The 21,671-nt window shown below is 36.0% G+C and overlaps 1 protein-coding gene across 1 annotated transcript in view; it reads right to left on the reverse strand.

Annotated features, from left to right (window-relative positions):
* Nucleotides 1-21,453, reverse strand: part of TC2N (tandem C2 domains, nuclear) — a 42,854-nt gene extending 21,401 nt beyond the window's left edge. Inside the window, exons 1-3 of the mRNA XM_069465227.1 lie at nucleotides 21,327-21,453; nucleotides 7,903-8,025; nucleotides 5,590-5,820 (exon numbers count right to left, since the gene is read on the reverse strand). Coding sequence (XP_069321328.1) covers nucleotides 5,590-5,820; nucleotides 7,903-7,969 — 298 coding nt within the window. The 5' untranslated portion in view covers nucleotides 7,970-8,025; nucleotides 21,327-21,453. The remainder of the gene's footprint in view (nucleotides 1-5,589; nucleotides 5,821-7,902; nucleotides 8,026-21,326) is intronic.
* Nucleotides 21,454-21,671: the final 218 nt, after the last annotated feature.

Raw genomic sequence — 21,671 nt, forward strand, 5'->3', positions numbered from 1 at the left:
ATTCACAAAACTTAATTCCATGGGGATCACAGTTTTAAATTAACTGTTAAAGGCAAATCAATAAAGCTTCTATATTTAAGTTAACTTATAAGAAAGTTTTCATGACCTTAGGATACGAAAGCACTTCTTAAATGGAACACATTTCTTAATGATAGAAATATTTTAATAAATTGAACTAGATTAAAATTTAAAATTTCTATTTGTCAAAAGACTATTTAAGAGAATGCAAAGGTAACCCATAGAGTGAAAGAAGAGATGTGAAAAACATAACTAACAAAGAGCTCATATCCAGAATACATGAGGAACTTCTACAAATCAATAAGAAAAAGACAGAACAAGCCTATATATAAATTGGCTTAAGACTTAAATGAGTACATCAGAAGAGACTATCAATCTCATTAGTCATCAGGGAAATGTATGTTAAAACCTGAATGAGATTAACTAAATTCACTAAACACTCACCAGAATGGTTAAAACCAAAAAGACTGACAATAGCCAAGTATTGGCAAGAAAGTAGAGCAATGTAAACAATCATACTCTGCTGGTAAAAATGTAAATTGATATAATCACTATGGAAAGGAGTTTGGCAATTTCTACTAAAGCTGAATATATTTATACTCTATGTCCCAACAATGTCATTTTGGACATATATACAACTAAAATGCTTGCACATGTGCACCAAGAGAAAAGTACACGAATGTTCATAATTATGACTACTATAAGGGCTATTATCATTGTCTATAATAGCCAAAAATTGGAAAAAACTTAAAAGCCCATCAACGGTAAAATAAACAGTAGTATATACTTACCACATAAAAATACCTTACACTATGCTATATAGAAACACTATCATACAACATAGCATTTAGAATACATAACAGATAAATTGTAATACACATTTCCAGTACAGATATGAAAACAAATTAAAACTAATAACAACTTGAATAAATCTCACAAACATATTTAAAAAAACCATAAACAAAAGAATATAGACTGACTATGCCATCTTGTTTATATAAAGCTCAGAAAACAGAAAAAATTAAACCACAATATTCAAGGATATGTGCTTAGGTGGTACGAAGTTAGGAAAGTAAGAGAGTTATAACACTTGTGATACTGGTTACTATGGGGTGACAGAAAGGCAAGGATGAGGGTAGCTTTGGGGTTACTGGTAATACTCTATTTCTTTACCCAGGTGGTGACTATACAGGTGTTCTGCTTTTTAATAAGTCACTGAGCTATATGTTTCTGTTTTGTGCATTTTTCTATATGTGTATTACATCTCACAATTTAAAAAGGGTAAAACATAGATCAAATTCCTTTCGAGATGGACATGCCTGGAGCTCTGACTTGGGGGGATAGGCGGTACATTGGCAACGTATGTAACCTGAGCTTTTGTACCCCCATAATAAGCTGAAATTAAAAAAAAATTCCTTTCAAGGTTACTAATCACATCAGAAATAATATATAGACATAAAAAGAATAAAAAATTTTAAAAGTAGAAAAAAGCTTATAAAGTAAGAATGCAAGGAAAGTATTTTTGCATAGCAGTACAATGTGTTCGTGTTTTAAGCTAAGTGTTATTACAAAAGAGTCAAAAAGTTTTAAAATATTAAAAAGTTTATAAAATAAAAAAGTTATAAGCTAAGGTTAATTTATTAATGAAGAAAGAAAAATATTTTTATTTATTTATTTTTATTTTTTTACATATAGGGTCTCACTCTGTTGTCCAGGCTGGAGTGCAATGGTATGATAACAGCTCACTGCAACCTTGAAGTCCTGGGCTCAAGTGATCCTCCTGCCTCAGCCTCCCAAGTAGTTGGGATTACAGGTGCCCCTCACGAAGCCCAATTAATTAATTAATTATTATTTTTTTTTTTTGTAGAGACAAGGTCTCACGATGTTGCCCAATCTGGTCTCGAACTCCTGGCCTCAAGAAATCCTCCCACCTCAACCTTCAAAAGTGTTCAGATTACAGGCATGAGCCACTGTGACCAGCAGAAAAAAATTTTGTTATAAATTTAATGTAGCCTAAGTGCACAGTGTTTATAAGTCTACAGCAGTATACAATGATGTCCTAGACTTTCACATTCACTCACCACTCACTCACTGACTCACCCAGAGCAACTTCCAGTCCTGCAGTCTCCATTCATGGTAAGTGCCCTACATAGTCATTACTGATAGTGGTCTGCCCTGTCCTCTCAAAATCTTTTTCTCCATCTCAACCCATCACTCACACATGCATACATGCACACAAAAATATACATATTTGACTTCTTATGGTTAGGTATCTCTGTGAGCCAATAACTTAAGAGTTAAACAATTTCTTACTCATTCAACTCAAAAAGCAGTGTTTTCCAGTGAGTGCAATAAAAAGAACATAAGAAAAACTATCATATATTGCCAGCTAGATATTTCTTACTGTTTTTCTGATTATGAAATACATTTAAAATACTACTGACATCCAAGAATAGAGACTTTATTAAATAAATTATTGTACATTCATATGAAGAAATACTAGAGCCATTAAAAAGCAATGAATATGAAATATTCACAATATATCATATGAATAAAACAGATTACAAGATTGTATGGTTTAATCCCAATGTAGATAACAAGTATGAAAGAAAAAGAAATATCAATTTATCCGGGTGTCCTGTGAGCCAGAACTTTTTAAAACTATCTTTGAGAAATATTATTGATATGTACAAAACAAGATGGTAGGTGCCAGGTACTGGGTTCATCTTTCTTTCTTTTTTTTCCTTCCTTCCTTCCTCCCTTCCTCCCTTCTTTTTCTTTTTTTTCTTTCCTTCCTTCCTTCCTTTTCTTTCCCTCCATCCCTCCCTCCCTTCCTTCAAAAAAGAAAATAAATCTCTCCTACCAGACCCAACTCTCTTGCAAGTAACAATAAACTCTACACCAAAAATAAAACAAAACAAACAATTAAAAATCCTGAAGGCACTGAAGGGTAAAGAGAAGTAGTACAGATTCTGTACAGGAGTTGACTCTTGGAAAAAAGGTAATGACACAAAGTGAGTTATCTATTTTTAATGACTTTTAGCCTGAGTACAGGTCAAAGTTGGCATGACACAGGGTATATAAAACTTCAGTGGAAAACTCACAGTCCTTCTGGCCAGAAGAACCAGAGGGTAGAGTTCAGGGGAACCAGAGCTGCTGAAAAGTAAGATGGGAATCCTGGAAAGGAAAAAGTCCCAAATTCCGTGAATAAAGTCTATTCAAATACCTGGCTGATCTATAAACTACTGCCTAAGACACAGAATTTGTAATATAAGTTCAACTAAGTTACAAGGAGAGAAGGAGGGGTGGGGGGAGAAAACCAAATCTAGAGTCTTCACAATGTAACATACAATGTCCAGAATACAATCCAAAATTACTCTATATACAGAGAAATAGCAAAATGTAATCCATTCTCAAGAAAAAAGGCAATCCACAGAATCCAAACCTAGATGACCTAGATGTTGAAATTAGCAAAAATTTTAAAGCTCAAAGACATAAAAGAAAATAAGCTTGCAATAATGTAAAAATAGGAAATTGCAGCACAGAAATAAAAACTATTTTAAAAGAACCAAACGTAAACTCCAGAACCCAAAAATGTAATATCTAAAATAAAAATTCACTAGATAGGCTTAATAGTAGAATGAAGATAACAGAGAAAAGAGACAGTAAACTTGAAAATAGATCAATATTATCCAATCTAAAGAATGGAGAGACAAAAAAGATTGAAAAAATTGGACAGTCTCAGAGACCCCTAGAACAATATCAAAAGGTCCAACATATGTGTAATTGAAATCCCAGAAGAAGGAGAGAGAAAGGATGGGATAGATAAATGTATTTGGACAAATATTCTAGATCTTGATAGGGATTTGGATTACACTGATACATGCATTTGCCAATCAATATTCAACAAATATATACTTAAAATTCAACATATACACATAAAGTTCAACAATATTCGCTTAGGCAGATCATTGTGTGTAAAATTTACTTCAAAAGAAAAAGACTATAAACAGATCATTGAACTCCAATAAATGATATATATGTTTAAGTATTTAGAAGAAAGTATACTGATGTCTTCAACTTACTCTGAAATGCATCCTCCACTAAAAAAGGGATTAATAATGGATAGTAATGGATAGGTAGGTTGGTATGTGATAAAGCAAGTATAGTAAAATGTTAATGGCAGAATTTATGTGGTGGACACACAGGTATTCACTGTTAGCTTTTCTGTTTCAACTTTTGTGTATGTCTGAAATTTTTCTAATAAAATTTTGAGAGAAAAAAGCCATTGTGACTGACAATGTTTCAATGGAGTAACACTAATTTTTTAATTTTTTAAAAAGAAGAGCTCCATGTTATTTAATCTTATCTTCATTAGTCCATTGGCCTCCACATTAGTTAAATTCAGCCAATGAATCTACCTTATTCAAGCAGCTATTTAGACTGGGAAATACAGACTGGTGAAGAAGGTCTATTTGATTGTTCCCTTATTTCTCATTATAGCAAACATTATAACAGAAAATAGTAGATAAGAAACTATAGGTTTTCTATGTTTACAGACCAAATATAAAATAATTCCTTTATTTTTTCTTTCTAGATAAGTGAAGGATAACTGAGGTATTATTATTGTTATAATCATCCTTTGGTATCCATGAGGGATTGGTTCCAGGATCCCCCATAGATACCAAAATCCATGGATGCTCCAGTCTCTCATATGAAATGGTGTAATATTTGCACATAACCTATGCACACCCTCCCATATACTTTAAATCATCTTTAGATTACTTATAATACCTAATACAATGTAAATGATATGTAGTTATTATACTGTATTGCTTAGGGAATAAGAAAAAAGTCTGTACATGTTCAAGACAGATGCACTCATCCTTTTTTTTTTTAAATAGTTTTTTTCATATAGTTGGTTGAATCTACAGATGCAGGAGACCCATAGATATGGAGAGCTGCCTATATGTTATTCCTTTAAAAAAGCCCAAAACCACACACAAATGCATTGCATTGTGATCAGACTTCAAAATGGAATCTTTCAAAAATATTGTATATTAAGTTCTGCTACAGAAAGAGCAAAACATATAAAAAGCAAAAAATAAACTTTTATATAAATTTTGTATTAAAGATATAAAAGGGCCGGGCGCGGTGGCTCACGCCTGTAATCCTAGCACTCTGGGAGGCCGAGGTGGGCGGATCGTTTGAGCTCAGGAGTTTGAGACCAGCCTGAGCAAGAGCGAGACCCCATCTCTACTAAAAATAGAAAGAAATTATATGGACAGCTAAAAAATATATATAGAAAAAATTAGCCGGGCATGGTGGTGCATGCCTGTAGTCCCAGCTACTCGGGAGGCTGAGACAGGAGGATCGCTTGAGCTCAGGAGTTTGAGGTTGCTGTGAGCTAGGCTGACGCCACGGCACTCACTCTAGCCTGGGCAACAGAGTGAGACTCTGTCTCAAAAAAAAAAAAAAAAAAAAAAAAAGATATAAAAGAACAAAATAACTATAATAACGGAATTTAAATGCTACATGTTGATTTTTAAATCCTGCCATTTAATTGTTTACCTTCAAGTCCTTTCAGATGTGAAGGAGTTCCTTGTGTCCTGGGCTGAATATAAGATAACTTAAACTTGGGCACCACAAATGGTACTTCTTTGCCATCAGATGGTAATTTGGAAAGCAAATAATCCTCAGTACAGCCAACCTGAGGCTTTACGGAAACAGAAGTAAATGGAGGTACACAGACAGTATTTTGACTATTTGGGACTGCTGCTTTAAAATCTCTTTCCTCTGAAACTGCATATAAAGAAAAAGGAAAACAAAAGAAGTCATAAATATGCATATACATTACCTATAATAATATAACCTAGCATGCTTTGGTACTTAATCATTTTAGAAGAAATTCCTGACATATAAACTATTCTTGGGTCCTATCAAACATTTGTGGGATCTACATTAATTTTCTCCAGCCAACGTTTGAGCAATTAATACACTATTGCCAAAGTATGTTAATTTATTATAATAGTAAGAGCAATTTTTAAAGAGTCTCATTTCCACAAAAGTTTATAGATGGAAAACAAATTTATTTTGTAGTCAATTACACAATGCTTTCAAGTAAAATTTCATCATTGAAAAATACTGTCGACAAAAGCAAGTCTTGTCAGTACTGCTGGTTAACATCAGTCTTAATTACATAAAACAACTCTAAAAAGAAGCTAGTTTTCCAAGTCTACAAAAATCTCCAACAAATCACGAAATAAAATGCATACTGACTGTAGATATTTAGGTAATTAAATTATGAAACATCTGATTTCGAATCAAAAGTGTAGTTTATATCTCAAACAAGAAGGAGCTCAATTAATCAAAGTACGTGCCTAAACTACTGACACAGTTTTGCCATCTAAACGGTAGCTTGTTTATGCCAGCAGCAAAGAAGCCTGGATAGTGAGTAGCTATGAAATTGCTAAAGGCATTTTCCACAACTTGTTGAGAATTGAATCTTTTTCCTTGCAAGAAGTGATCCAAAGCCTAGAAGCAGTGGTAGTCAGTTGGTGCAAGGTTTGGTGAATACAGTGGATGACAGAGAGTTTTCAAGTCCAACTTCTGTAGTTTGAGCAACATTGTTCATGTGACATGTGGTCAAACATTGTCTTGCAAGAGGATTGGCCTGTCTCTATTGACCAATCTGGCCTGCTTAATTGCAAACATCCTCATCATTTTGTCCAATTGGCTGCAGTAGACATCCACTATAATTGACTGACCAGGTTTCACAAAGCTATAGTGGTTGATACCAGCACTAGACCACCAAACAGACACCATTAGCTTTTTTTGATGAATATTCGGTTTTGGACTGTGTTTTGACACTTCATCTTTATCCAACCATTGTGCTGAACACTTGCGACTATCAGAAAGAATTCTTTTTTCATCACATGTAACAATACATTGTACAAATGGTTCACCTTTATGCTGTGACAGTAAAGAAAGGCAAGCTTCAAGACAAATTCTCTTCTGACGCTCGTTTAATTCATGCAGAACCCGTCTATCAGCTTCTTTACCTTGCCCATTTGTTTCAAATGGTCCAATATTGTTGGAATAGTAACGTCAAACCTTGCTGCTAAGTTATGCACAGGTCGAGATGGATTTGCTTCCACTACAGGTTTCAGCTCATCATTATCCATCTTGGTCTCAGGTTGCCCAATATTTTCAAGATTAAAATCCCCAGAACAAAACTTTTCAAGCCATCGACATGCTGTGTGTTCATTAGCCACATCCTTCCCAAACACTTTGTTGATATTTTGAGCTCTCTGCGCAGCATTGGATCCACGATGGAACTCATACTCGAAAATAACACAAATTTTTGACTTATCCACTGTTTCACAAAAATTGCTCTAAAAAAACATTTGGAAGATAATCACAAGCCAAAATGTGCATTTGAAAGACTGAGGATGTACCTTCATAATAAAAATAAAACAAGAGATGTCAAAGTGATACTTTGAGTATCACAGTGTCAGCGATATCAACTGACATACTTTGTACTTAAGGAAATCGGACATTTCATACTTAATAACTTAATTATGCCCATGTCCAATTATCACCTTCTCTTACTTCGTTCTTCCCACCCAGCTTGCTAAAATCCTGTTCAGACTTTTATGGCAAATGCAATCTACTTTACGGCAATGTCTCAGGGTGTCTTCTGGGTTGAATTCATCTCCTTCTACCCATGCTCCAGGGTACTTGGAGTTCCGGAATATTTACCTAGTGTGACCTTCTGCCGCCTCTGTGAAGTTAGGAAACAATGCCTAATTTATCTTTATATTAAAAGATGCCACAAAAAAGATGACACTAAATAAATGTTACTGAAGACAAAAGAAAACTCACAGTTGTGCTTTTCTGTTTCACCATAGAAACACCCTCCGCAGCAACTCTTTATAAATTCTGTTGCCATTACATTCAATTTCCAATATCCAGCAAAAGATACAAACTTCCAGTTTTAATATTAACCTGTTGATAGAATAGGAAGCAAGTTAAAATGATCATGTTAATGCCATTAGATATCATTAAATAAACCATATTATATCTTTCTAAGACATCAGAGTTCTGAAGCAAAAATATTTAAGAGGAAGATAGATTTTTATTCCTATATATAATTCTGTATAACCTAGGATATCTTTATAAGTTATTGAAATAACATGCTTAAAAATCACCAAATGAACAATCCCAATGTTAAAATCTGAAAAAAAAGAAAAATCCCACTCTTAATTTTCTCTTTTACTTGATATACCTAAATCTATGTCCAAGCAAAATTTGAAAGAAAGATGGCACTCATAAAAAGTGTGAGAAAAATTTCACTTCCTCCACATCAATTATTTTGGTAATCCAAAGGCCCTATAATGGGGGCCAATAAACAAATAACGGCATACTTTATGAGTTATTTTAATCCTTAGAATTACACTAATAAGTACAAATGAAGGAAGTCTGTTTTATATATACCAGAAACATAAAATTGTTTAAGAATTTCCCACCTTCCTGGGTCTCAGTGCCTTTGTTCCAAATGCACTCTCTTCATTTATGCCTACTTTAAACTCCATACATTTTTTACAGGAAATTTTAAACACATACAAAAGAAGATAGAATAGTACAACGAAATCCCAATCACCCAGATTAAATAATTATCAACTCATGGCAAATCTTACTTCATCTCGACCTCCCCACTTAGCCTGTCTTTTGGATTATTTTGAAATAAACTCTAATCATATAATTTCATCCATAAATACTTAAGTAATGATCTCTAAAGGATGGGGCAGAAGGATTCAGGAATTAACTTCAAGGGGCTCTCACTGGTTGAAGATGGATCACTTCAAGCATTAACTAGTATCAGTGTTAAATAGTATCAGTAATGTATTATATCAAATATTTCTAAAAGCGCTCTTTTTTAACATAATTGTAATAACATTATCACATATAATTAACATCATTAACTACACACATTTTCAACTACTTGGTCAGTGTTCAAATTTCCCCTAAGGTCTCAATTTTTTTTTATAGTTTTGTTAAAATCAGGATTTGAATTGTTACATCTTCTGCTATTAGAAATAGTGTTACAGTAGCTTTGTACACACATATTTCTCAGATATTTCTCAGTACCTATCTGTCAAGACAGATTCCTAGAAATAGGACAACCTAGAAATATGACAAATTTCTCTCTGAATCTACACCATTTCACATTCCCAATAGCAATGTATAAGAGTACCTATTTCTGTCACCAACAAAATTTGTTATCAACTTTTTCTAATATACCACATTGCTTTAAATAGGGTATGGGCAGAAGGCCAGGACCAGTTAGGTTAATGAACCATGTGCTGGCTATCTCTATTGAACACCACTTATTTGTTTTATTTTTTTTTTAGCAAGTTGGATACCTCCCATGAACATAGACACAAAAATCCTCAACAAGACACTAGCAAACCAAATCCAGCAACATATAAGAAGAGTTATACATCATAATCCAGAAAGATTTATCCCAAGATTTTAAGATTTAACATCTGAAAATCAATTCATGTAATACTTTGTATTAATAGAAAAAGACAAAAACTGCTTGATCATATCAACAGATGCAAAAAAATTTTTGACAAAATCTAATACTCATTCATGATAGAAATGCTGAGCAGCTAGGAATAGAAGAGACTCTTTTCAATATAACAAGAACATTTATGAAAAACCTACAGCTAACATCATAGTAACTGCTGAAAGACTGAATGCTTTCCCTGTAAGTCCAGGGAAAACACAAAGACATCAACTCTCTCCACCTTTATTCAACACTGTACTGGAGGTTCTAGCCAGGGTAATTAGGCTAGAAAAAGATATAAAAGGCATTCATATTGAAAATGAAAAAGTAAAACCTTCTTTATTCATAGACAATATGATCTTGTAAATACAAAGAGCCTAAGAAATCCACTAACAAGCTACTAGAAGTAATATACAAGTTCACTAAGGTTGAAGGATATAAGAGCAATATACAGAAATCAATTGTATTTCTATACGCTAACAATGAAATGTTAGTCTGAAAATGTAGTTCAGAAATGAAATTAAGAAAACAATTCCATTCATAACATTTTTTTTAAAAAATTAAAATACTTAGGAATACTCTGACAAAAGAAGTACAAGACTTGTACACTGAAAACTACAAAACATTACTGAAAGACATTAAAGAAGACTTCAGTAAATTTAAGGACATCCCATATTCATGGATTAGAAGATGTAATATTGTTAACATGCTAATGTTATCAATATTGTTAAGATGGCAAGACTCCCTGAATTGGTCTACAGATTCAACACAATTCCTACCAAAATCCCACCCAGCTTCTTTATAGAAATTGACAAGCTGATCTTAAAATTCATATGGAAATGCAAAGAATGCAGAAAAGCCAAAACAATCTTTTAAAAAAAAGAATGAAGTTGGAAGACTAACTTCAAAATTTACCACAAAACTATAGTAATTCAGACAGTGTAGTGTAAGCATAAGGAAAGACATATAGATCAATGGAATAAAATTGAGAGTCCAGAAATAAACCGTTACATTTATGGTCAACTGATTTTTCAACAAAGGTGCCAAGACATTTTAAAGGGAAAGGAGCAGTCTTTTCAACAAATGGTGCTAGGACACCACATGCCACCCTCCTCCCCAAGATTGGGTCCCTACCTCACACCATACACAAAAACTAACTTAAAATTGATTGCAGACTCATATATAACAGCTAAAACTTCAAAACTCTTAGAAGAAAACATAGAAATAAATCTTTGTAAACTTAGGTTAGGCAATGATTTCTTAGATACAACACCAAAAGCACAAATGATAAAAGAAAAATTTGACATAAGACTTAATCAAGATTAAAAACTTTGTGCTTCAAAAACACCATTAAGAAAGTGAAAAGACCATTCAGAGATTAGGAGACAATATTTGCAAATCTTATGATAAGCTCCAATAAGGGGCTTATACCTAACTGCTATAACTCAATAATAAAAAGAAAAATAACCCAATTAAAAAGTAGGCAAAGGATTTGAAGTAGAAGTGTCTACTTCTCCAAAGAAAATATACAAATGGTCAAAAAGCACATAAAAACATGCTCAACACCATTAGATATTAGAGAAATACAAATTAAAACTACAAAATAACACTACACACCTATTAGAAATGATAAAATTACAAAGAATGACCATTCCAAGCGTTTACATGTAGGTGGAGCAAGTAGTATTCTCATATGCTAGTGGTGGGAATTTAAAATGGTACATTTTAGAAAATAGCTTGACAGTTTCTTAAGTTAAACATATATATATCATATGATCCAAACATCCCATTCCCATGTATTTACTCAAGACAAAAGCAATCATATGTCTACACAAAGACTTGTACACTAGTGCTCACAGCAACTCTATTTGAAATAGCCAAAAACTGGAAACCATCAAATATCCATCTATTTAATCTACTCAGATAAACAAATTATAATGTATCCATTCAATGGAATACTAATCAGCAATAAAGCAGTAAGCTATTTATATATGCAACAACCTGGATGACTCTCAAAATAATTACACATAGTGAAAGAACACCAACAAAGAGAGTACATGCCATACAGATACATGCCATATTCTCTTGTATTAGCTTCGTTAATAACAAAGCCATATTTCAGTTCTCCATCTGTCTTATTATTTTATTTTTCTTTAATTTAGCTTTTCCGGCTATCTTATTGATAATGTTTTATAGCTGAATTTCAGCTATATGATTCAACTCACATAAAATTACAGAAAATGGAAATTAATCAAAAAGCCAATCAGAGGCTGCCTGCAGACAGTGAGGGGTGGAGAGACAGAGGGCAGAGATAGGCAGGAAGGAAGGATACAGAAGAGCAGGAGGAAACTTTTGAGGGTGATATAGTCAGTATACTGATTATGGTGATGGTTTCATGGGTGCATACAATATGAAAACTTATCAAATTGTATACTTCAAGTATATGTAATTTATTGTATATCAGTTATATCTCAATAAAGTTGAAACAAAATAACACAGTTATAGAACATTAACAGAAAAAGAAATCTCAAAAACATTAACAGAGAAGAAGGCCTTAGAGATCATTTTGTCAAAGTCCTTCATTTTACATATATAAAATAGTAAGACAACTATCGTTAGGTTCAGAACTAAAACCTAAGTTTCCCACCTTTTTCTAATATACTACATTGCTTTAGGTAGGGTATGGGCAGAAGGGCAGGACCAGTCAGGTTAACAAACCATGTGCTGGCTATCTCTATTGAATACCACTTATTTGCTTTTTTTTTTTTTTTTTTTTTTTAGCAATAAGGGGAAGCAAATATAAATGGGTAAAAGTACACTGCTTAGGTTCAAATCCTATAACTTTCACTTATTAGCTAAATGACCTTGGGCATGTTACTTAACCTCTCTAACCCTGAATTTTGTCATCAGCTAATAAAAACACTTCTTAGGGCTATTGTGATGATCAACTAAGGTAATGCCCATAAAGCACTAAACTAGCGCCAGGCCCATTATAAGAGATCAGTAAATGTTTGCTGCCATCACCATGATTATAATTATTATCATTAGATCCTACTTGCAATCTATCTGATTCATGTGAGGCACTCTATCCAATCCCAGGAATGGTATGAGGACACTTAGCCAGAACATTCCAGTATGGAAACAGACTGTGAAAAGATTTAAATATTTCCATATCAGTAGGTAAAAGCTATAAGCCACCCTAGGCACTCTAACTCTTCCCTCGCTATCCTCTGTGTTAATGTCTGAGAAAGGCCTCCATGACCCAGCTCTAATACTATGGATAGTGTCCATTCTGATTGGTCAGTGCCCACACTAGACAGGTTGTTAAAATATGTTTTTTGGACTACAGGTGCATGCCACCATGCAAGGCTAATTTTTCTATTTTTTGTAGAGACAGGGTCTCGCTCTTGCTCAGGTTGGTCTTGAACTCCTAGCCTCAAGTGATACTCTTGCCTTGGCCTCCCAAAGTGCTAGGATTACAGACATGAGTCACCGTGCCCAGCCTGTTAAAATACTTTTAATACTGGATGGGCATAGTGGTTCACACTAGTAATCTGAGCACTCTGGGAGGCTGAGGTGGGAGAATCGCCTGAGCCCAGGAGTTCGAGGCCACAGCAAGCTATGATCATGCCACTGCACTCCAGCCGGGGCCACAGAGTGAGACTCCATCTAAAAAAAAAAGAAAGAAAGAAAGAAAAAATCACCCCATGTCTGAGGTTCCCAAAGTGCTTTTTTGCCTTCAGTGGCCTGACATAGCCTAGGAACAGCCCTGCCTGAGGCATTCTTACAAATGAAGGACAGTACATTATCACAACCTTCCCCTGCAAACCTGCTATTTTTCTGGTATTTCCTACTATAGTGCCACCATCCAGCTAACAAACTAAACCAGAAGTATGGATGTCATCCTTGGTCCTTCAGTTCCCATAATCAACACACCCAATTTATCCATTCACTTATTTATAAGCATTTACTGAGCATCTAATATGTACTAGGCAATTTGCTAGGCACTGAGGATACAACAGTGAACAAGATAGACAAAAGCTCCACTTTCAGAGAGCTTACAGCGTAGAGGGGGATAAACAAAACTAAGTTAACATATGAAATGTTTGATCTGATGAAAAAAATTAACCAAGATTCAAGAGGAACCCTAATGTTAACTTTCTGTAATCAGAAAAGGCTTCTCTGAGGAGGAAACAATCCAGCTGGAAGCTCAATGACAAGAAAGGATCGTGAGGGCAGAGTATTCCAGAAAGTGCAAAGGCCTTGAGTTTTTCGCACTTTGCATTATTTCGCAAGGTACTGAGCAACAGAAAGAATAGGCAAGGACTAGAATTCTGTTGAGTGGAGCTCCTTAATACTTGTAATTTCTACAGCTTCCTTTCCACCCTCAATTTGACTACCTTGATTCAGGTGTGATCATATGCCCAAATTACAAACAGCAGCTAATAGGTTTGCCTTTTCAAACTCTTTTTATCCCCTAACTGTGCTGCCAATGTTCATTACCTGCTTTAAGTAATTCCATGGCTCCCTATCAGGATAAAATCTAATCCTTTCAGGATAAAATTTATTTTCCTAAATATATGACCCCTTCTCTTTGCTCATCTTCCACTATCTCCTTCTGCAAATACTAAGCTTCAAAATATAACCACCTGCAGTTCTAGAAACACACTATTTCTTTTTTACCTCTGTGCCTTTGAACTATGTTAGCAGTGAGCTATGATCATGCCACTGCACTCCAGCCTGGGTGACAGAGTGAGACCCTGTCTCTAAAAAAATAAAATAAAATAAATTAATTACATTTAGTTCTTTTTTCAACCAGCTCTGTAGCTCTGTCACTTTTTTAGACTCCTGATCTCTGCATATGTCTCCAAATTTGTCTTTTATTTACTTAAATATAGACCTGCATAGTTATTTTAATAATCCATGGCTGGTAATTCAAGCTTTTGTAGGTTTATTTCTAATTATCTATTATTTCTGCTGATTTTTGCTCAAGATGTCTTATTTCCTTGTGTACTTGGTTATCTTTGACAATAAATTATTCATTGACCATGAAACTTTACTGGTAGGACTTTTCTTAAGCCAAAAAATGAAAGTATACTCCACAGAATATTTGTATTTGTTTACTAGATCATTTTAAATTCATGCCTTGACAAATAACCCAATTTTAAAAATGGACAAAGGATTTAAATAGATATTTCTCCAAAGAAGATATACACATGGCCAATAAACATATTAAGATGTGTTCAATATCACGGATTATTAGTAAAATGCAAATCAAACCACAATGAGATACCACTTCACACACACTAATCAAAAACACAGACAAAAAATAAGTATTGATGAGAATGTGGGGAAACTGGAACCCTCATATGTTCCTGACAGAAATATAAAATGATGCAACTGCTTTCGAAAATACTTTGGCAATTCCTCAAAAACTTCACACAGAGTTACCATACGATCCAGGAATTCCATTCCTAGGTAAATATGCCTATGGGAATAGAAAACATATCTTCCACACAAAAAATTTTACACAATGTTCATAGAAGCATTATTCATAACAGTCAAAAAATAGAAACAACCCAAATGTCCATCAACTGATAAGTAAAAAAACAAAATGTGGTATATATCCATACAATGGAATATATTCACCCATAAAAGGAATGAAGTACTGATTCATGCTATAAGATGGATAAACCTTGAAAACATTATGCTAGGAAAGAAGCAGGACACCAAAGGCCACACATTGTATGATTTCGTTTATAGAAAATGTCCAGAATAGGCAAATCCATAGAAACAGAAAGTATATTAGTGGTTGCCAGGGGCTGAGAAGGAAGAGTGAAATGGAGAGTGACTACTAATGGATACAAAGTTTCTTTTGGCGGGTGACCACTGAATCATATACTTTAAAGTGGTGAATTTTATGGTATCTGAATGTCTCAAAAGAAAAAGATTTTTAAAAATTTGTATCTTGAAAATTTTTTAGACCACCAAAGTGATATGAACTTTGAGAGAGCAGAAGTGGGGCCAGAAAGTCTTCTTAGCTTACCCTGAATGAGCCCTGAGCTGACTTCCAACTATCCCTGGTGCCCTGCAAATCCATCAAATTCCTATTCAAATCCATCAAGTTTCCCCAGTTTAGCAAATACCCTCAGAGCAGCAACTAAGACTTTAATTAAAGGCTCCTTTAGTCTCTCATAGTTTCAGCTTTCTCTTTGATTATGGCAAGTTAATTCCTATCTTTTTGAATTGTTTTTTAAATAGAGTATTCTTAGATGTTTTCATTATAAAGTTACTCGCAATACCTCAACTTAGTATATGCCCACAAGGAAAATCCTATGTTTATACAAGTTAAAATTAATTCTAGTGAGTTAAGAAAGGACTTGCAGCCTGATAGAGTCTACATTAGAGTAGCTTCAGTATTACTTATGACCTCAGGTGATTACAGTAGATATTTAAGAATTAAATAACACATTACACTCCAATTAAAAGTTTACTTTTAAAAAAGAATAAAATAAACATTAATTTGAGGAGGAGTCTAGTTTGAAAAGAAGCATGAGTGGATGACTTGTTCTCTCAGGTATAAAGGTTCTTTATACAGCCAAAGTAAATAAGACTGCAGTAAGGATACACAAACAGATGTCTGTTTTACAAAGAGTAGCCTAGAAACATAACCACACATATAGCAAAACTTGATATATGAAATCTGTAGATTAGTAGAATGAAAAACAGAATATTCAATAAATGATGCTGGGAAAAACTGATTACCCATATGGAAAAAAAAGAAACTAGGCTCCCACTTCACATCTCCACTTTACAACACACAAAAATCAATTCTACATGGATTAAGAAAACAAATATGAAAGGTTTCTTAGCTTTCTGGGTGGGAAAAAAATAAATAAATGAAAAATTTTTTTAAAGACAAATATGAAAGGCAACTTTTTTAATAGACATTTTTAGAGCCGTCTTAGAATGACAGCAAAATTGAGAAGATACAGAGATTTCCCATATATCCCCCTGCTTTTAGCAGAAAATATAAGATCATAAAAGAAAAAGGTTGACAGGATCAACTACATTAAACTATAAAATGTTTTTGTCAAAAGACACCATAAAAAAGTAAAAAGCAAGCTGCTCACTTTGAGAAAAAGAAATGTGCCACATGCATAACTGACAAGGGATGAGTATCCAGAATATATAAAGAACGTCTAGAAATCAATTTTTAAAAGACAAAAAAACAAAACAAAACAATAGAAAATAGGCAAAAAACATAAGGAGACATTCACAGAAGAGTAACTATGAAAGGTGCAACATCATCATTAATTAAGGAAATGTAGATTAAAACCCCAGTGGGATACTATTTCTCAACCACCAGATTCTCAAAAAGAAAAAATTCAGGTAATTACAAATGTACAAATGTCTGAAATGGTGTTGAGAGAAGGAACAAAGTGAACACTTACACACTGCTTGTATAAAGTGGTACAGCCACTTTATAAAACAATTCAGTATTATCTAGCAAAACTGAAGATCCACAACTCTACTCCTAGGTTTTAAAAAGCCTGGGAAATTTGTAAACATGAACACAAAAAGATATGGATTAGAATAGTCATAACAAAACAGCTTTTAATGGCAAAAAGTAAAAATTAAATTAAAAAAAAGAAGACTGAGGCCGGGCGCGGTGGCTCACGCCTGTAATCCTAGCACTCTGGGAGGCTCACGCCTGTAATCCTAGCACTCTGGGAGGCTGAGGCGGGCGGATCGCTCAAGGTCAGGAGTTCAAGACCAGCCTGCGCAAGAGCGAGACCCCCGTCTCTACTAAAAATAGAAAGAAATTATATGGACAACTAAAATATATATAGAAAAAATTAGCCGGGCATGGTGGCGCGTGCCTGTAGTCCCAGCTACTCGGGAGGCTGAGACAGTAGGATCGCTTGAGCCCAGGAGTTTGAGGTTGCTGTGAGCTAGGCTGACGCCACGGCACTCACTCTAGCCTGGGCAACAAAGTGAGACTCTGTCTCAAAAAAAAAAAAAAAAAAAAGAGGACTGAAAACACTCTAAATATACATCAACAGGATGATGGATAAACAGTGGTAAAGTCACACAATGGAATGATGTACATCAATAAAAAATAAACGAATTGTAACACACCTCAACATGAAGGAATCTCACAAATATAATGCCCAAAATAAAGTCACACAAATCATATAGTATAGTATCACTTACACAGCATTCCAAAGTAGACTAAACCAAACAATACAATATTTAGGAATGTGTACGTATGTGGTTTAACTATATAGAAAATCAAGGAGAGTGGAAAGAGAAAGATATAATCAGGGAGAATACATAAGTTAGCTTCAAAATTACTGATTATGTATTATTTCTTAAGCATGATATGGGTATGGGGTATTTATTTTATTTGTATTCTTTAAATCTGTAGATGTGTCAAAAGTACTATTTTGGACATACAGACTAAATTTCTCACTTAAAAACTAATTAAATACATGGTTGTAGCACAAAATCTGAAAAATACAGAAACCTATATGAAGAAAATCAAAATTATCCATAATCCTATTACCCTAAGATAACTATAGTATTTGAAGGAGCTAAATATACTTAAATGATGTGTTTCCTTCCACTCTTTATTTTTAATACTGTATTGAGGTATAATTTACCTACAATACATTGTACATATTTAAAATGTACAATTAAATGAGTCAGACATATGTATACTTTGGTAAAAGCATTATCACAGAAAATGAATATCTCCATCATCCTCAAAAGTTTCCTCATGTCCCTCTTTTACCATCCCTCCTTTCTCTCGTCCCTATCCCCAAGTAACCACTGATGCATTTTCTAGAATTTTGTTGAGTATATATTTGGGCATAGCTTATGCAAATGTTTTACTTTAGTAGACACTGCCAAAAATTTTTCCATGATTACACCCATTTATACGTCCACCAGCAGAATATGAGATTTCCAGCTGATCCACATCCTCCTCATCAACACTTGATTGTTGGCCTTTTCCATTGTAACCATTTTTTTTATATTCCTGAGGAAAACACCCATAAAACTGTTTGTCTGAACTCCAAAACAACAACAGAAAAAAATCAAACTTTCAGTGAAGACTGAAGTGAAACTCATTATACAGAAATTTTAATCTGGAGGATTTTCCCTTGAATGTATGATAACTGAAGCAAAGGCCCTAACTGATGTATACCACGGGTCCCCAACCTATGAGTTGTATAATTATTTCATTATATATTACAATGTATTAATAATAAAGTACGCAATAAATGTAATGTGCTTGAATCATCCCAAAACCATCCCCACCCCCCCCCACCCCCCGGCACCCCCACCCCGGTCCATGGAAAAATTGTCTTCCATGAAAACGGTCCCTGGTGTCAAACAGGTTGGGGACCAGTGATGGTCCCCAACAGATTCTGATTTAGTCCAAATATCTGAGGTCTACATAAGATTTTTTAGAAGAATCATTGAGACACACATGAAAGAATCAAATAAAAGCAACTTGGAAGTACCAAAGTACTGGAACTCAGATGAAATACAATCCAACACAGTTTATACTTGTGTCTTAAACACTAATAACACCTGAATCCAATACACCAAAATACCACTAAAACAGTGTTCATAATTCAAACTGGGGTGAGGGCAGAGGGTGTGATGAAGTACTTATTATGAATATGCTCAGTTACTTGCTCTCAGCTTCTGCTACTTAACCATGAGAAAGGAAAAAAGCTCTGAGATGACACATTTTAATTTTTTTTAAGTTTTAGAGACGGAGTCTCTAACTCCTGAGCTCAAGCAATCCTCCCGCCTAGGGAGATGACACACTTTAACACAAAGGTATACTATAGTCCTTATATTATTTCCAATATGACTATAAACTCCCCTCTGCCACCCTGTTGCCTCTCTTTCTAACCTTTGTTTCTCGAAATAAGGATTCTACACTCTCTATCTTTACTTCTTCGTCCTCTGTTCACTCCTCAAATTCATTCAAATGTGGCTTCTACCCTTACAATTTTACCTTAAATTATGTTTGCTTAGGTTAATGACCTCCTCTTAACTACTAAAGCCAATAGGCACTTAATCAGTTCCTATCTTCCCAATCCCTCAGGCTCATTTGACTCCCAAACAGACTTCTCTCCTTACTATTAATAAAACCCTCCACTCCTGGCTTCTCTGACACCACCACCTCCTAGTTTTCCTCCTTTCCTGAATGCTGCTCCTTGGTCTCCTTGACTGTCTCTACCCATCACTTAATACTGGCGTTCTCAATCCTTGGTCTTCCTCTCTTCTTTCTCTATATACGCGCCTCAGTGATTTCTGACACCCTTACAGGATTAACGCTCACAAATCCACTGCTGCTTCCAACATCTATAACTCTGAGCCTGACTTTAGAAAAACCTGATACCAATATACCTAACTGCCAACTAGACAGCTCTGCCAGATGTCCCACGAGAATCTCATTTTCTCTCCACGTGAATTAATCTCTCAACTTACTAGTTTTATGTGTGAATACACAATTACAATTCAAGCAAAGCCAAGAAAATACAAAATTTAAATTTTTATTGAAGGGTTAAAAAAATTTCTATTCAGGCTTTTCCCACAGTTATGAAGGTAACTCATATTCATTAGCAAAACTACAAAATACGAAAGAGATGATAAAAAGCAAGTCTCCTCAAATCCCACCTTTCACAGGCAAGACACATTGACACTTCCTTCCAGAAAAAGCAATTTTTAACCATGATGAGGTTACATATCAAAGGATTACATTGGTAAATACGGTTGAGTTGTTGGAGCTAATTCTCAATATATTCTAGGCTATTTCTGGAAAAACACAACTCTTTTAAATGCTTATCCGGAATCAGAATAATATTTTCATTACAAAAGCAATTCTTTTATACGCTGTATTTTAAATATCCTAAAGGAATCAATGCTTTTGGCTTGGCATCTATCTTGTCTATACCTGGACGTCCACCGAATGTGCAATATACCCCGCAGTATCCGCCTATATTTAAAAGAAACCATAGCAAACAAAAAACAGTAAAAAGAAGTCAAATCTAAAAACCTGTTGGATAGATTGTAGTTTGCAAAAACCATAGGAAAGTGACATCTTAACACCCTTTCGCCGCTTCACAAAGTTTCAGAAACATCACGGATAAAAACCGTTTGCTGACCAGGTCTCGTCAGAACTCGGTCCCCAGGGAAAGGAAATTCGCCTCTCTCTTTCCCGGAGTCCGGAGCCCTCCTGGGATGGGTCGTCCGAGGCGCGAGCCCAGCGCGGGGAGCGGGACGCGCGGCCGCCCCTTCCGGGGCTGGGGTCTCCCCTCGCTCCGATCACGCGTCCCACTAAGCGGACCCACCAACCCGGGCAGGACGCGGGCCCGGCCTCGCCCCACCGCGCACTCCCGCTCCCCGGGGTGAGCAACTGACCCCCGGGCCACCGCGATCGCTACCGTCGCGGGGCCTAAACCTCCCTCAGGCCCCCGCGAGGCAGGCGTTGTTGCTGAAGAGACGGGGGAACAGTTCCCAGACTCCCAACCACGGCCACATGTTTTTAAAAAGTTATAGACGAGACAAAAAGCCATACAAAAACAGTCGCTCCACAGCCAGCCCCGCGAGGCTGGGGGCGGCGGGGCACCCCGCTGAGAAGGCGCCGCTCTCACGCGCTCCCCGTCACCACCTTCGCCAGGCCCCCGCGCGCCGCCCGCCCGGAGAAGCGCACCTGAGCCGCGCCGGCTCCTTTCTCGGCCGGGGTCCCCCCGCCCTCTGCGGGTCTCCGCGCGAGGCTCCCGGGGCGCCCCCGCCCCACCCCGCGCCGAGGAGAGCGAGGCCAGCCACCTGCTCGAGGCAGTGGGCGCTCTGCCCTCGCCGCCGGAGACAATGTTGACTCGGATCACCTCACGCGGCCGCGCCCCGAGGCCACGCCCCCTCCAGGGCCGCCCCGCCCCCTTCAGGTAACGCCCCCCTTCCCGCCCCGTCCCAGGGCTACCACGCCCCACCTCCAGGTCCACCCCGCCCCCAGTCCGCCCCTCCCGCTTCGGGCACCCACCCCTCACCCTCCGCTCCC

This window comes from Eulemur rufifrons, chromosome 2, assembly GCF_041146395.1.
Source record: "Eulemur rufifrons isolate Redbay chromosome 2, OSU_ERuf_1, whole genome shotgun sequence".
In the NCBI taxonomy this organism is placed as follows: Eukaryota; Metazoa; Chordata; class Mammalia; order Primates; family Lemuridae; genus Eulemur; species Eulemur rufifrons.